The sequence below is a fragment of the Equus quagga genome, chromosome 16 (genome assembly GCF_021613505.1).
Source record: "Equus quagga isolate Etosha38 chromosome 16, UCLA_HA_Equagga_1.0, whole genome shotgun sequence".
NCBI lineage: Eukaryota > Metazoa > Chordata > Mammalia > Perissodactyla > Equidae > Equus > Equus quagga.
In genome coordinates, this window is record NC_060282.1 from 39,743,484 (window position 1) to 39,761,356 (window position 17,873).

The following is a 17,873-nucleotide window of genomic DNA, read 5'->3' on the forward strand; positions in this document are numbered from 1 at the left end:
TTAATCAATGCCAGAGGCAAGAACTTAAGTTGGTTACTGTCTGGCAAGCTCATGTAACTGACACCCCCCCCAAATCCTCCTTTGTTTTTAGCTGAGGATAAAATTCAAGCGGTGACTTCTGCTATTTACTCAATCCGGTTTGATTCTTATCTAAAATTTGTGGGACCGCCAAATGGCCGGACCCTACGGGCACTGACACCATTTTAACTTTTTTACATATTCTTTGTCTTGTAAAGAGATAACTCACATACCTACGCCTTAAATTTAGCCTTACTCTCCACCCAACTTTGCAGCAGCAGCCCCAACATGCCGGCAGCAGCTCTGCCTGCTCATGGGTCCTGTCCCCATGCCAGCGGCGGCAGCAGCAGCTCCCCATGCCAGCAGCATCTCTGACTGCCCGTGGGTCCTGTCCCCATGCAGCAGCTCTGACTGCCCATGGGTCGTGTCCCCATGGCGGCAGCAGAAGATCTGACTGCCCATGAGTCCTGTCCCCATGCTATTCTATACTATTCTCTAAATAAAAGAGCACTACTGCCAGATCTTAAGAGTCTAAGAAATCTTTCTTTCGACTCCTCGGCTCACCGACCCCGCATCAATAATGAGAAAAAAATTAATTTTATAGAAGCCAGCCCATTATAGGATATTTTTTACCACATAGATCTTAAAAGAGATAGACAAGCAAACAAATAACTCAAGGAGGTATTCAAAAAATAAAAATATTAATATAACCTACAAAAAGAATAACCTTAATGGGAGCTGCATGTCCTATTCTGAAGAAAAAAAACCTCCAGAACTAAAAATCATAGATCTTTAAAAAAAATTTAAATTTACATCTTTTCTAAAGAATATAAAACAGAAATTTAAAAGGTAAAAATAAAACTAAAGTCATAGAATAAAGTATCCTATCACCATTCATAATGAGATACTATTTACCATAAAAAATGTTAGTTTCAGATGATGACATTTTCAAAATTCTATTCCTATAGATGATTACAGCAATCACACGGATCAGACTGAATACATCACAGGCATGTGGAACGGCTTCGGCAGAAGCAAAGTGTAAATCAAATAAAAGCACAGAGCAGACAAGGTAGAGCAGGCTGATGCACCTGTCCCCTGGCAGCCTAGAGCACAGGCCAGCGCCTCTGAAACGATGTGGAGCGCCCCACGGTAAACATGAGAATTACTCTGGAGTAATTAAAACTCACTCCTTTTAATAACGTCACAGGCAAACAAGGAAATGGTTCTAATAACAACACAGGTACTTGTACAATCAGTAATAGTACTGGTCAGTGACAGGAAGATCCTTTACTTATTCTTTGCACCAACCCAAAGTCAGAGTACACTGATGGCACATTGTTTCCTAAATTAAACTCCTGCCTTAATAATGTAGTTTTAATTTGAAAAGGATCCTAAGAAAAACTATACCACAGACCACAAAAGATATAATTAGAAAATGTTTCCTGATACTTGGCCAATTAATCATTGAAGCAGAATAGGCATATAAAGGAGTCCCCTGAAACGCCTTGGTTTAAACAATCTAGCTCACCTTCTCTTATACCTGTTGGATTTGTTTCCTTCCCGTGAAACTCGCAGTTAGCTAGGTAACTGCCTGCTGTATGGCCCACATCTGGCTTGCCTACTCACATCATTCTTACGTCTCAATTTCCTCTAATTTTTGGCCACATTTCTGGCACTGCAGTTCATGAAAAACAAACAGTATTTGGGGTATATTCTCACCATGAAGTCTAGAGAACTCTTTTCAGCTGAATTCACAGCAACACTATAAGCTACTAAGACCCAAATGCCCAGCCTCACCCCCGGGGCCTCAGGAAACTCCGGCCGAGTCCCGACTGCAGCTCCTCCCTCGGGAGGCTGAAAGCCTGGGGAAGAGTGAGCAGTAAAGACTAACTGTAGTCCTCCAAAACGGAGGGCGGCTCTAATAGACCTTTTGCAGGTTTGTGGCAAATGTTTCTAACTTTTTATTAAAGTATATTGTAACAGAAGAGTTTTGTGTAACTTGCTAATTTACAACTTTAATCTTAAACCCAGAATTTATTGCACGAATACTCAATAGATTCATGTAATGGGATAAACGTTGTGAGTCTGCAAAGATTAAGAGGCCGTAATCTTTGCTCTCCGATGCTTAGCATCTACTAGGAAGAGCGGGAAGAATTCAACAGATGAAGAGCTAGTGGAGTTAAGAGGGAGTGAAATTATTTTCAGCCAAGAGGAACAACAAAGAATTTATCTGAGTCCATGCTTACTTGGGCTGAGTCTTTTTTTCCCTCCTAAATGTTTTTTTATTGAGATATAATTCACATGCCATAAAATTCACCACTTTAAAAAGAATATAATTCATTGGATTTGTTTAGTATATTCAACAAAGTTGCACAACCATCACCACTAATTCCAGAATATTTTCATTCTCCCAAAAATTACCCCACTAGCAGTTACTCCCCATTCCCCCCTCCTTCCAGCCCTTGGCAACCACTAATCCACTTTTGGTCTTTACGAATTTGCCTATTCTGTACATTTCATATAAATGGAATCATACAATATGTGGCCTGTGGTGTCTGGCTTCTTTCACTTAGCATAATGTTTTCAAGGTTCATTCATGTTGTAGGGCCTAAAGATTTAAAATAAGCTACAAAAAGTTAGGAAGGATTACTTAAGTAATATATGTACTCAAATGTCCAGTTCAGAGAATGTCTCTTAACTCCCTACCCTCTAAGATAAGGAAATTAGCTCCTTCCAGCCACATTCTTAGATGGAAAGATTTATACTGATATAATTAAGTCTTAAAAGCTTGCTTATATAAGAATAGAAAAATTAATAAACAGCATTTACATTTTTTGTGATTATGTTCACTGGAGAACAAAGTTGTGTGACCAGATCTGAAAAAAAGGAAACAAAATGAATTTAATAAAAAATATGCATGGGGGCTGGCCTGGTTGCATAGTGGTTAAGTTCATGTGCTCTGCTTCAGAGGCCCAGGGTTTGCCGGACCAGAGTTCACTGGTTCTGATCCCGGGCGCAGCCCTTTGTACTGCTTATCAAGCCATGCTGTGACAGGTGTCCCACATATAAGGTAGAGGAAGATGGGCACAGATGTCAGCTCAGGGCCAATCTTGCTCAGCAAAAAGAGGAGGACTGGCAGCAGATGTTAGTTCAAGGCTAATCTTCCTCAAAAGAAAAAACAAGAACAACAAAAATATGCATGGAAAAAATGTGGGAAACCTGTTGATGGACACTAAAGAAGGCTGCATAGCTGGAAAGGCGTAAGTCGTAATCAGATATTTTTAAAAAGTTGCACAACTCTGTAAATTTACTAAAAATCATTGAATTGTATAATTAAAATGGGTAAACTTTATGGTATATAAATTATACCTCAATAAAGCTTAAAAAAGATGTAGGGGCTGGCCCTGTGGCCAAGTGGTTAAGTTCATGCACTGCACTTCGGCGGCTGGGGGTCTCATCGGTTCAGATCCTGGGTACATACATGGCACGGCTCATCAAGCCATGCTGAGACAGCATCTCACACAGCATAGCCAAAAGGACCCACAAGTAGAATATACAACTATGTACTGGGGGGCTTTGGGGAGAAGAAGAAAAAGAAAAAAAGACTGGCAACAGATGTTAGCTCAGGTGCCAATCTTTAAATAAATAAATAAATAAAGACGTAAAACATACTAAAACATTCAATCCCACCTTCTAATGTGTCTTCCTCTTGTGCAGAGGCTAAAAAGCTTAAAGCTAAATTTTCCAGATTTCCTTGCAGCTGGATGCTGGAAGCAGATCAGGCTCACTCACTTAGACGTAGACGCATAACAAAGGCTCTGTCCCTGGCCCATTTTTAGTCTAGTTTTAGTAAGAATTCTACTGAGTCAATTTACTGAAAATCCCTCACCCTTGGTATCTGATCGTGTTGATATCTGATCAAATTCCTTACCCCCACCATCTATAACTTATCATCGTGGCCTGCCTTCTGTAAGAATCTCCCAGGCTCGATGCTTCCTCTTAGTAATTTTCCATCCACTGACCCAGACCCTGCTCCTTGGCTATAAATCCCCACTTGTCCTTGCTGGAGTGGGAGTTGAGCCCAATCTCTCTCCCCTATTGCAAACCCCATGGTAGTAGCCTCTCTTGAATAAAGTCTTCCCTACCATTTTTAACGTGTCTGAATAATTTCTTCATTAACACACAGTAAAACTGTAAAAGCAAGACTCAGAAGAACACATACTGTGTGAATCTACTATATAAACTTCAAGCACGTGAACATCAAACAAGAGACCAATCAGTGATACACACATACGTGGGAAGTCTATAAAGAAAAGCAAAGCAACGGGAAAGAGTTCTGGAGAGTGGCTACCTCTGAGGTCAGAGGAAACGACACGCAATCAGGAAGGAACATACAGGGCTCTTTCGACAGTAAGGTAAAATTCAATTTTTAAATCAAGTAATGGGTACACAAGTACTCAGAATACCGTTATGCAGTATATTTTCTAAATATTGTTTTATACCTATTCAATATTTAATAAGAGATAATTCTATAAAGAATGAGGAACTTCAAATTACTGTTAATGGAAAAAAGCAAGATAGGTGTTCATTGTACACAAAAGTTTTACGAAAGGTGTGAATTTTTTTTTTTTTAAGCTATGCATCTGAGCTAACATCAGTTGCCAATCTTTTTTTTTTCCTTTTTTTCTTCTTCTCCTCAAAATCTCCCAGTACATACTTGTATATTCTAGTTGCAGGTCCTTCTGGTTGTGGCATGTGGGACGCCACCTCAGCATGGCCTGATGAGCAGTGCCATGTCCGTGCCCAGGATCCAAACCAGCAAAACCCTGGGCCGCTGAAGTGGAGCAAATGAACTTAACCACTCGGCCACGGGGCCGGCCCCCTGAATTTTTTCAAAATAAAGATTTGGAAGGAAAAAAATGATCGTCACACTAAATCTATGCTAAATTGTAAATCACATCCTGATTTCAAAAACATTAAAATGCAAACAACAACAAAAGGCATCATCAGAGAAGCAGCAGGGAGGAGAAAAAAGAGCAAAGAGGAGAAGCCCTGGGTGCCTGAGCTACTCCAGCTCCCGCCCCACCACTGGCAAGCTCAGGCCCTCCAAAGAATCAAGGGCTCTGCAGGCTCAATGCATCTAATTTAAAAAAGACATTTGGGGGCTGGCCCCGTGGCATAGTGGTTAGGTTTGGTGTGCTCCGCTTTGGCTTCACAGGTTCGGATCCCAGGCACAGACCTACACCACTTGTCAGCCACGCTGTGGGGGCCAGCCTGCTGACATAGTGGTTAAGTTCACACGCTCCATTTTGGTGGCCCAGTGTTTGCAGGTTTGGATCCCGAGCATGGACCTAGCACCACTCATCAAGCAAAAACAGAGAGATTGGCAACAGATGTTAGCTCAGGGCCAATCTTCCTTACAAAAAAAAGAAAAGAAAAGAAATGCCACATATAAAACAGAGGAAGACTGGCATAGAAGTTACCTCAGGGCTAATCTTCCTCAAGCAAAAAAGGAGGAAGACTGGCAACAGATGTTAGCTCAGGGCCAATCTTCTTCAGCAAAAAGGAAAAAAAGACATTTGGCAAAGTTTGGTTATGATATTCTTGTGGGGAAATGTGCACCAAGCAAAATAGTTTGGTTAAGTGGAACATCCAGATAAGTAGGTAATGATTCTATCAGACATCTTCCATTTGCCTTTCCAAATCCACTCTTCACCAGCCAGTTTTCTGCCCTAGGAGGCAGACCTATATGGGCCATCAACAAGGCTCCCTCACCCTCTGGCTTTAGTTGCGTTCAGCCGATGAGGATCCCAGACAAGAGATCAGAGGGAGGGAAGAGAGCAAGGCTGCCCCCTGATGTGAGACTGTCCTGGGTTGGCTGTGGCCCTAGACCAAAGGTCACTGCTCCTTATGAAGAGGTTAACTCTGTCTGACTCTCTCATTCCCAGCTCCAGAAACCACAGCCTCCCATTCACTCTTCAGGTCTAGACAGACTAACAGCTGGCCCTGATTCTCCAGGTCACTTCACCACCTCTGATGGTCTTCTTACACCTACATCTTTGTAAAAAGATCTCCTTGAAAATATATATTCATTGAATTACCCTTAAAAAAAAAATAAGCAAGATGTAGTCAAGCTGTAGAATATGCAACCTTTTGAGCCATGTGACTGAAGAGATAAACAGATGAAAGGATGGGAAGATGGGAGGGTAGATGGATAAAAACAAAGGGCCAGGATGGGTCCTATGGCTCAGCTTCCCCTGCTGGTGCGTAAGTGTGTTATTTCCTCAAGGCTGTTGGGATCTTTACGTGTAAGCGGACAAGCCATGCGGACTGACTGCCAGGTTGGTTTGGGGATTTGAGAATAGAGAGCAGGTAGGCAGCCTGCGGCCCCTTCCAAAGGCCACAGCAAGGAGAGCTTTACCCTGCAGTGCCAACAGCCATACAGAAAATCCCAGTTGATCTTTTTTTTCTATTTCTTAGTTTTTATTATCAAAACTTTCAAGCATACACAGAAGCATATAAGTATACACAGAGACGTATAATGAATGCCCATCACCCATCTTGCCCGTATTGTTTCATCTCTGGTCACTCTATTTTTGTCTATTCTAACACTGATGGAAATGTGGATTGTTTCCAATTTTGGGCTATTATGAATAAAGCTACTATGACCATTTTATACACGGCTTATGATGGACACAAGCATTCATTTCTGTAGAGTACATATCTCGAAATGGAACTGCTGGGTCATCGGGCAGACACACATTTAGTTTGTCCAAAGCAGTTGTATGATTTACACTCCCAGCCGCAGCTGCAGAATTCCAGTGGCTCCCCATGCAGATCAGCCGGCGGTACTGTCCACTCTGCTGATGTTGGCCATTTTGGAGGGGGGTAGCAATTCACTACTGTGCTTGTAAGCTGGGCTTCCTTTACAACTAATAATGTGGAGAATATTTTCATATGCTCATTGGTCAGATGGATATCTTTTTTTGTGAACTATTTGTTTTCGTCTTATTGATTTCACCCAGAACCATTTACTAAAAAGACCAGCCTTTCTCCAAAAAATGTAGCAGTATCTTTATCCTAAATTAGGGGACCATATATGGTAACCATCAATTCTTGATTATTTTTATGGCTATTTCCTTCCACAGGCCAGGTCTGACTACCTAGTGTATAAAATAAAAATAAGTTTGACTAGAATAAGACAAATCTGCTGCAAAATTATTCAGAAGTTGGGGCTGGCCCCATGGCCTAGTGGTTCAGTTCGGCACACGATGCTTCAGTGGCTTGGGTTCAGCTCCTGGCACAGACCTACACCACTAGTTGGCAGCCATGCTGTGGCAGCGACCCACATACCAAATGAGGAAGACTGGCACGGATGCTAGCTCAGGGTGATCTTCCTCAGAAGAAAAAAAAAAAGAAAGAAAGAAAAAAAGTAATCAGAAATTAATTCGGATGATCTGTTGTTTGGTATTATGCATAGCACTGATACTTCCTGGTACCAGTCTCTGCCAATCCATCAAAATTTCACAAATAAAATTCCATGACGTCTACTTCTACTCAAAGTAAGTTATGTGTATTTAACAACACGCCGCACACACACGCTTTTCAACCATTAGCCTTTGATTTAAGTCAGTAGACAGCAACATGTTTTAAACTTCTTATTTTGAAATCATTTGATTTACAAGAAAGCTGCAAAAATAGAGAGTTAAAGAATACGCTTCACTCTGCTTCCCCTAATAGCAACAATTTGCTTAACCACAGTACAGTGATCAAAACGACGAAATTAACATTTGTACAATACTCTTAATTAAACTACTGGCTGTATTTGAATTTCAACTGTTTCCTCCTAATGTCCTTTTCCTGATTCAGAATTGAATCCAGGATTTCATACTGCATTTAGTTGTTTCCTTATTCTTTCCTGGTACAGTTAATTTTTTTAAAAACATAAAACAATGCATATATTTATTTATAAATTACAAATACGCATTACTAATATTTTTGTATTATATAAAAAATATATATATAAATAGAAATGTTAAAGGGCTAGATTTAAAAACAAAGTGAAATTCTTTTTTTTTTTTTCGGGGGTGAGGAAGACTGGCCCTGAGCTAACATCTGTTGCCAATCTTCCTCTTTTTGCTTGAGGAAGACTGGCCCTGAGCTAACATCTGTGCCAATCTTCCTTTATTTTATATGTGGGATGCCGCAACAGCACAGCTTGATGAGCGGTGTGTAGGTCCACCCCCATGATCTGAACCCATGAACTCCGAGCCACCAAAGCGGAGTGCACAAACTTAACCACCATGCCACGAAGCTGGCCCCAAAGTGAAATTTTTACATTTTCTTTATCCCAGTGGATTCTCCTAGATGCACATTTTAATGTAAATAATGGGAAGTTGGCTTTCTTCTACCAGGTCATTTTAGTAAAATATCACATGGAGAAGTGAGACACATTCCTGCTGTGTCCTTCTTAACAGAATCTTCAGATGGCTACCATCATTCCAAAAAGATATCAACTTATATTCCATATAATCCCATAGTTTTCCAGCATATTCTATAATTTTCAAAAACAATTTAAAGCAGTTGATTATATCAATTTGGAGACTATTTCATTCTATCCACAAGTGAGTTAAATACAGACAGGCTTGTCAGACATGATGACTTTTGACCTACAAACTTATTAAAGAAAGGAGATCAAAATGTATAAAAAGAAAATGTAAAAGGAAATGTAAAAGGAAAGAAGTTTAAAAAAATGATTCACTCAAGTGAATATCCACTCCTCTGTACCTTTTTAACCATGTGACTTAAACGATCGATAGTTGTAAAAGTAATTACAACTATTCATTCACTCCTTTCAAAAAATGAAATAGGAGAGAAATCTCAAATGCACTGGAATTAATATCCAGGACATTACAAAACGATTACTATTTTAATGTCTTAAGTACCAGCAAGCCTTTGAAGTCAGCTAAATTAAGCCTATACCGTCAGATAGTCATTACCCGGCTTAATCTCTGGCAATTAGAACAAGGCATGCAGTGTGACTATTTGATTCAGATAGAACCATAGCTGTATCATTTAAAACTTCTTTTTCTAACCTCAAGTACCTTAGAAAAGGAATCCTGCTACTGGAAGCAATGAAACATAATTTATTTTTAAATGTCAATCAAACATTATCTTTATAAGCTTATATAGTCTTTTAACTCAGGGGTAGGAAGGCAGAGAAATGTTAATTTAATATTAATGAAACTCATTACCCTTTCTGGAAGAATTCCTAAGACTAACATGGTTATTCAGATAGAGAGAATGAGCAACGTTACAGCAGAAGTCATGTCGCAGTCTGACAAGGTCCTGGACCCCAGGACAACGCAGCGCCCTGACTTCTCAGTACACGGCAGGAAGCAACGCCGGTGGAAGATGATGGATAGAAAGCTTCTCCTGGTTTTCCGTCCACTTCACTACCAGTTGCTCTCAGGCTCCTCCTTCTGACGGCTACTGTTAGGGCTCCTTCAGGGCTCAATCCTGGGCCCCCTTCCCATTTCTCTTCACTATTTCCCTACCATGAACACCACTTTCAGGCCGATGTCCTCGTATTACCTCAGCCCAGATAGCTGGTCACAGATTCACATCTCCAGCTACCTTTTTCATCTCTCCACTGTAAAACAGCTGATGTTTAAAGTGTAACATATCGAAACAAAAATAGCTAGTAAACAGTGAAATATTTTGAGCGCTTATTAGGGCCAGACCCCATTCTAAGTATTTTTCATGTGCGAATGTATTTCATCACCGCAACAATTGCATGAGGTGGACACTAAGGTCCCCTCCTATCCTTCAGAGGAGGAAAGGAAGGCACACAGCGGTAGCGACCGGCCCAGTGTTAACACAGTCACAGTTAATACACGGCAGGGTCAGGATTCAACTGAGGTCTCTGGCTTCAGGGCCCATACTCCTAAAAACTACGCTAAACCACTTAAGTCAAAGTCAGGTTTTCTCCCCGAGGCGTGTTCCCAGCTCCTGACCCCAGGAAAGACGCAGGTCATTTACTCAAGCTGGAAAGGAGTCATCTTTGACTCCCCTTCTCCTCACCACCCATACAAGCAAGTTCTGTCAATCCTATCTCCAAAACCCACTCTCTCCCCATCCCCAGTGTAGCCTGGATTGCAGAGAAATGTCCCCAAAACCAGTTTCCCACTCCATGTGCTCACACATCCAGTCCCCTAAATACAAGCTCCACTCAGCAACCAAAAGGATCTTCTTAAAACACATCAGTTCATGACCACTGAACTACCTCAAACCACGGAACAGCTTTTCCTCACTCTGAGAACAAAATCCACCGCCTCGCCACGTCTCGAGAAGGGTCCCGCTCTACCTCTAAAACTGCATCTGGGGCCGGCCTCATGGAAAAGTTTGCACCTTCAGCTTCGGCGGGCTGGGGATCCTGGGTGCAGACCTACACACTGCTTCTCAAGCGCACACATCCGCATCCCTGTGCACATTTCCATTTATCTGGAAAAAGGCCCCAAATCCACCAGATAACCAGCAACATAGTTTCTGGAATGGAGAATGATCACCTCCTGGAAGGAAGGTAAACACTGAAACAACTGTGTCACACACACTGTGTGAAGACACAACGAGATAGGCATTATCCTTCTAACCTTCCTCCCTGCCGTTTGCTGCCTCTCCTCCCAAACAGGCCCAAAAGGCCCAGAGTAAGAAGATTATGACAAAGCAATAACTTTAAAAATGGGTAAGTTAACATAAGATGAAAAAAAGAAAAAAGAGATCTTATGTAGACTCTTGCACTTAGAACAGAGGCAGAATATGGACAGCACATAAATATTTGTTGATCTAATTTGTAACAATGGAAAAACAGTTAAGCACCAGTTCAAACAGGCCAGGAATCAATATTAGTAATTCAACAGGAAGAACTGGCAGCCAGATTCCCTGCATCCAAAAATACCCAAATATCTACAACTGCTATCTCATGTACTTACTGGCATCATCCATGAATTCAAAGTCACCTCCTAGTTCAGAACTTGAAAAGTGATACTGATCTGGATCTGCCAGGGCGCTCAGCAGAATCAGCAGTACCACGGCATTGATGATCTGCAAGAAGAAAGAAAAAAATCAAGTAACCCCAAGATATAATCCTTATAATAGAAATTATACTGACCATGTGGAGTTCAGCTTCAACAGCTGCTTAACCAACACTAAAGGCCACCTACTGAGGGAGCAGGCAAACATTCCCAAGGTAGACACACGCCAGCCCATTCAGATGCAGCCAAGGGCACACGGGTTGGGGCACAGGCAACAGCTGGATTCCACCTCACTGTCCCCCCGGGCCGGGCACCCTAGAGCAATAAACAAGCGTCACAAACATAGGTGGCAGCCCTGACGCCACTGGTTAGAAAAGGACAAAAACTCTCCCATTAGCCACGCACACTCTAATGAGCAACCGCGAGACTTTTCAGGTGATCAAACAATTTCCACAGGCTCAGACAATCAGAGCTTTGAGACCATCTAAGAAAGAGTCAGAGAAGGATTGCAAAGCTACTTAGTGGCAGAGCCAAGACGGTGACTCCTGCAGTAACATATGGGAGCCCCTTTCTGTCCCAGGCCCACACTTCTGTGTTCTGGATACTGCTGAAGACACATCCCTCAGGTCCTTCACACTCAGCTGTCTAAGTGGAATTCATCTTCCTTAACATCGCCCACCTCTGCTCCTCTTTCTCTGTCTCTATCTTAAAAAACAGCACCACCGTTAATAATTAAAAGTGGAAACCATTCAGCACCGTGCTAAGTGCTTTATGTGGATTCTCTCTCTCATGCCCTGCAATAACCTATCGAAGGAGATATTAAGTTATCCCTATTTTATAGATGAGACAACTGAGGCTCAGGGGTTGCAAACATTGCCCCAAATCAGGTAGCTAACAAAAGGGAGGAAGGGGGTTTAAATCCAGGAATTTCAATTCCCAAAGCCAATCTCTTAGTCTCCTGCTCATACTTGAAGCCTGACCCCATCTGGGCTCACCGCCTTCCTCACCCAACAGCCAGCCTCCTGCACAATTCTGACCATTCTCCTCCCGCACTTCTGCTCCCTTTACTCCTCCTGAGTGCCCTTGCTGCATCCTTTGCACATGTACCAGCCATGACAGGGCTGCAGGGGCAGCTGTCCCACATTTCAGGGGAGGCATAAGCTGAGACTGGGTTATTTCTCCTTTTCTCTAAGTTTAAAAACTTATGATAGTTTTTAAAGAAACTATCTTGTCAAAATGGAGAGAAAAGATGAATGACTTTTACTCTTGTCAAAATGGAGAGAAAAGATGAATGACTTTCATACACAGAGAAAATTCTTTTACTAACAATGTTAACTAAAGTCATCCTTACTATAAAAATCATATTTGGAAATACCTATTTATAGAAGAGGTTCAAACGGAGAGTCGGTTATTTGTTTACAAAACATCCACTCCAGAATCCATTTCAAATGGCAATCCCAAGTGATTGTTTTAGGATTGTTGTAGGATTTGGAATAATTATTTTTCTTCCTCTTTTTTCCAAACTGTCTAATATGGTGTGATTGCTTTTTGAAAAAAAACTATACTAATGAGAACAGCAATTTCGCAAAGTATGCATGTATATCACTAATTGAAATAGAAACTACCAGCATGTGGTTAAAATTTTTTCAGGCTACAAAAGCGTATACGGTGGAAAGCGAATCTCCCTCCTACTCCCACCCACCAGTCACCCTCCCCACAGCGGTTATGAGAACTACCGTTTCTTGCTTCCCTCCAAAGATCCAAGAAACCTCACGGCACATTTTAAGAGAACGTGATCAGCAAAACTCTAGTTGAACACAACTTTTCAGAACATATCTAAGGCTTACAGGAAGGCGCGAATTAGTCCCACGACTGGCACCCGATGTTCGGCAAAGATGTTCTTTGATAAACTGTCAAGTTTTCTTGGCATTTCATTCCCTCTACACCCTTATCTTTGGAAAAGGCAGTCAGTCCAAAGATTATGGACTGAAATAAAATCAGATGAAATAACCTAAGAGTGTGTTTTTAAAAAGAACAGCACCATACAAGGATAACGTATTCATTTTTGTTATTGTAACGGGGTAGGTTTTAAGGTTGAAAAAGGAAAAGCATAAATTTGGGATTCATGGGTGAAGTTTTCATGAAGGGGTGGAGCAGGGAGGGTAAGAGAAGATGGAAAGCTGAGGAGGCAGTGCAGGGAGTCTGCTTAAGCAATCACAGCTGCAGGGCTAGGCGCAGAGTTTGGATTTTATTCCAAGTGTAACAAGAAGCCAGTGGAGAATATTAAGGAAGAGAAGAGTGTGATCTCATTGGGGTTCAAATGAGTAAATTATGTTAAACACCTAGAAGGGTGACTGGCACATAACAGCCACTCAAATGAGTTCCCCCACCTCCTCAAACCTCAATAAGAACCACATATAAGCTCTTGGCTGGCATCAGTCACCTGGTTTCCAGACTTTCTAAGTGTTCTGTAGCTGCTTTCTGTTCTTTCTGTTCCAATGGGCCTGTCGACTCTTAATCAGCTTGTTATCCTCCCCTTCCCTGGTTTATTACCATAATACACTTACTAAATGCCTACAACAGATCAGGTACTTTGCTGAGTGCTTAGGAAGAACTCTCCAGGACTCAGAATATGCGATTAAATAAGGCATGTACCAGGCCGGCCCAGTGACACAGCGGTTAAGTGTGCACGTTCCACTTTGACGGCCCGGGGTTCGCTGGTTGGGATCCGGGTGCGGACACGGCACCGCTTGTCAAGCCATGCTGTGGTAGGCGTCCCATGTATAAAGTAGAGGAAGATAGGCACGGATGTTAGCTCAGGGCCTGTCTTCCTCAGCAAAAAGAGGAGGATTGGCAGAAGATGTTAGCTCAGGGCTAATCTTCCTCAAAAAATGACTAAATAAATAAGTCATGTACCCAAATAACACAAGGCATAAAGCAATATGCATGACAAGAGTTCTAAAAAAGAATAGTGGAAGTTCAGAGAAAGATACTATTGAAGGCTGAGACTGGGGTCACGCAGGGGAGCAGTAGAGATGGTAGCATTTGGACAGGGACTGGAAAGATGAGAAGGTTCTGGAACCTGAGAGGCGTGGAAAAGAACTATTTCAAGTAGGAGTTAGGTCACTGGGATGGGGCCTATGCCGAACATAGCAAGTGGTTCAGTGTGGTTGGAACCCAGTACAGAAAAGAAAGCGTTAGGGGCTAAAATGAGAAATGCAGGCGGGGCCAGATGTGTAGAGTCCTCAAGCCAGGATAGGAATTTGGGGATCTGAACAGTTAACAAAGATGCCGTAAAGGTTGTTGAAGTGAGATAGGAAACGATCAGAGCTAGATCATTAGGAAGACCAAGCTGGAAGAGTCTGGAGGCTCAAACAGAGGCAGGAAGTCAGTCTGGGGATGACCACAATAGTCTGGCTGAGAAACTAAGGGTTTTATCCACTTCATCTCTAATTCTCATGACAACCCTGGAGACCATCATCTTACGCACTAGTTTGAGAGGTTAAGTGACTTTATCTTAGGTCTTACGTGTGGAAGAGCTATGGCTGGAACCTCAAGGACTTTCCATGTGAAGGCAGAATTATTAGAGACTTAGTAAGTAAAGATAAAGGGGAGCAAACAAGACTCGGATATGTCAAGCCTGGGTGACAAAATACAGCTCGTCATTATCAGAAATAAGGATTGTTTGAAGGACTATGACAAGGTTGATTTCAGATACATTGCGCTGGTAAGTGCTTGCAGGATGTCCAAATAATCAAGTTTTTAGCTTGCCCTGCCTTTTTTTTTTTTTAGAAAACTCCTGTGGTCTGATATGAGCTACATTTTTTGTTTTTTTCCTTTTTCTCCCAAAGCCCCCTGGTACATAGTTGTGTATTCTTAGTTGTGGGTCCCTCTAGTTTATATGTGGGATGCCACCTCAGCATGGCTTGACAAGCAGTGCCATGTCTATGCCCAGGATCCAAACTGGCGAAACCCTGGGCCTCCCCAGCAGAGCGTGTCAGCTTAACCACTCGGTCATGGGGCCGGCCCCTGCCCTGCTTCTTTTATTGAACCGTTGGTATTCAGGCCAGCCCTCCATTTTCCTGTTTGCCTACTCAAGTTCTGACAGCCGGACACCTAGTCTCGTGTCTAGTCTCACCTAGTCTCACCCTGCTCTCTGCTGCTCAGCCTCTGAGCCCACTGCCTCGTTCCTGAGAGAGCTCTGGCTCCTGGCTCCATGTGTTCTTCTCACTCCACAGTGGGTCTTGGTTCCCATACGTGGCTGTGCCCTTGCTGCTCCAGCAACTATCATCCTCTCTCCTGTCCCTCTAGCCTTGTGGCCCTTCTCTCTGTGCTCACAAGCCATAGACCACAGACCTGGGGCCAGGTTCCCATCCAGGCACTTGTTTGAGAGACAGTCCAGAGAAAGGAGATAGAGATAAAAGAAAGATGTGACGATAAAGTCATTACACGTCACAAATGACTCACTACCGTGCTCTTTTAAACACAGAGTGACATTTTCATAATCAAAGGTCTGTGTGCCGACACATATTTAGTGTATTATTACACAAAACCTCAATCGTTGGATGGGAAGTTGGCACACCATGGATGAGGTGGATATAATAAGGTGACGGCGATCCACGAGGACCTAGGTATGTGCAAAGGGGTAAGGGGCAAGAGTAGCCAAGGTAGTAACTAAACACGATCAGATAGAAAAGGTCAAATATAAGAAAAAGCCCCAAGAACACTGGGGTACTTCCCGAAAGGCAGAACATGGAAATCACCCAATCATCAATTATGAGCAAGAATGAGATGTCGCCACAAATGAGAACCCAGAAAACAAGGAGACTTGCCAGGCGCAGACTATGTAACGACCACAACTAATCTAAATGTAAAAGAAAGAGAGGGCACATTTATGTTCTCCTTTGCTTACTGTTCACTTACACTGGGCTCGCCTGGTCTGTTTTGCTAGGTCGTGTACAAACTGTTCCTGTTCTATTCACAAAGTGTTCCCGTGGTGTCACATTTTTTTCTTGTTCTTGACAATGATTACTTCCATATGTAAGTAAATTCAACTTCTGTCCAATTGCTTAAGTGGTGTTAGGCCCTTGTATGTTCTCCAGGGATCCAATGTGCTCTTCCCCCTTAAATCATGTGTCAGATCCTAAACGGACAGTGAGACCTGCAGCTTGAATCCAAACAACTGAAAATGTAAAATGCAATTATCAGCTCACTTTCTAAAAGGCTCAATAAAAGAAACTTAAGAACACTCAAACCCACTGAAATAACAATTATATAACAATCAGAAATTTGCACAGACAGTTGTGTCCAAAAATGATCACTGCAGACATCTATAATAATGAAAACCTGAAATAAAAGTCAGATAATGACTAAATAATATTACAACCAAATAAAAGAACACTACGAAGGCGTTAAAAAGCATATTAAGGGGACTGCTCCAGTGGCACAGTGGTTAAGTTCATGTGCTCCACTTTGGCAGCCTAGGGTTCACGGGTTCAGATCCCAGGTGAGGACATACAAACTGTTCACCAAACCATGCTGGGGCATTGTCGTACACACAAAATAGAGGGAGACGGGCACAGATATTAGCTGGGGGACAATCTTCCTCAAGCAAAAAAGAGGAAGATTGGCAACAGATGTTAGCTCAGGGCCAATCTTCCTCACCAAAAAAAAAAAAAAAGGAAGAAAAAAGGCATATTAAAAAAATTAACAAGAAAATGTTCATAGTATAATGTTAAATGAAAACCACAGTACAAAAATTTTATCATTCCAATTTTATCTATGTTGATAATATGCTCACATGTATAAATCACAGACTAAAATCACTAAAACATACAATATTATAAACCATGTGGCAGGTTTGCCAATGCCTTGTATCTTTAATTATTATTATACATTTTATATTTTCCAAAGCGTCTAACTGTGAGCATAGTTGCATTTAGAGTCAGGAAAAATTATTTAAAGCTTCAAAAACATTTTAATATAAAATACGTTACAGAATGTGATTATTAAACCTGACTCTCTAAAGATAAACAATTAATAGTAAGAAGATGAACAATAACAAGCAAATCTGGCTAGGCATTCAAGTCAAAACTTGGAAATAGGTGTATCAGAGGAAAAATGTCAGAGTAAAATAAAATAATAGTTAAGGAATCTGCCACTTTCAGCAATGGTGAACTAGGGAATACAAACCAATCTTCTCCCTGAGAACAACCAGAAAATCTGGACAAAATATAAACCATGTCTGCGAGAAGGCATCAGAGAGTTAACAAGGCAGTGAAGAACTACTGGGTCAAGATCCAGGAGAAGGCAGAAATACCCCTAAAGGCATTTGTTGATTCCAGAAAAGATGGATGAGAGCAAAGAGCTTGAGCAGCACCCTTGACAGCCTTGCTGGGCCAGGGAGTCAAGAGCTGGAGTACAGGACCTGCTGTGTGGGGCTGAGGGCAGAAATCCCCCCGGCTTTCCTGTAAGACCCTGAAGGCGCTTCACTACTGGAGGAAGGTGAACCAGAAGTAGACATGCCTGTACAAGGACACAGTCTCGCTTTGCATCATCTGAATCCTGAAACTGGATTAACGGGATCCCCAGTTGTTAGGCCCCTGTAAGAAGTTATTAAAATCCTGAGTGGAGGGGCCAGCCCAGTAGCACAGTGGTTAAGTTTGCATGCTCTGCTTCAGTGGCCCAGGGTTCGCCGGTTCAGATCCCGGGCATGGACCTATACACCGCTTACCAAACCATGCCATGGCAGGTGTCCCACATATAAAATAGAGGAAGATGGGCACAGATACTAGCTCAGGGCCAGTCTTCCCCACCAAA

At 42.1% G+C, this 17,873-nt stretch overlaps 1 protein-coding gene across 1 annotated transcript in view; it reads right to left on the reverse strand.

Moving 5' to 3' along the window:
* The window catches only part of LAPTM4B (lysosomal protein transmembrane 4 beta), a 67,684-nt gene that overhangs the window by 34,130 nt on the left and 15,681 nt on the right, over positions 1-17,873 (reverse strand). Inside the window, exon 2 of the mRNA XM_046642384.1 lies at positions 11,013-11,124. Coding sequence (XP_046498340.1) covers positions 11,013-11,124 — 112 coding nt within the window. The remainder of the gene's footprint in view (positions 1-11,012; positions 11,125-17,873) is intronic.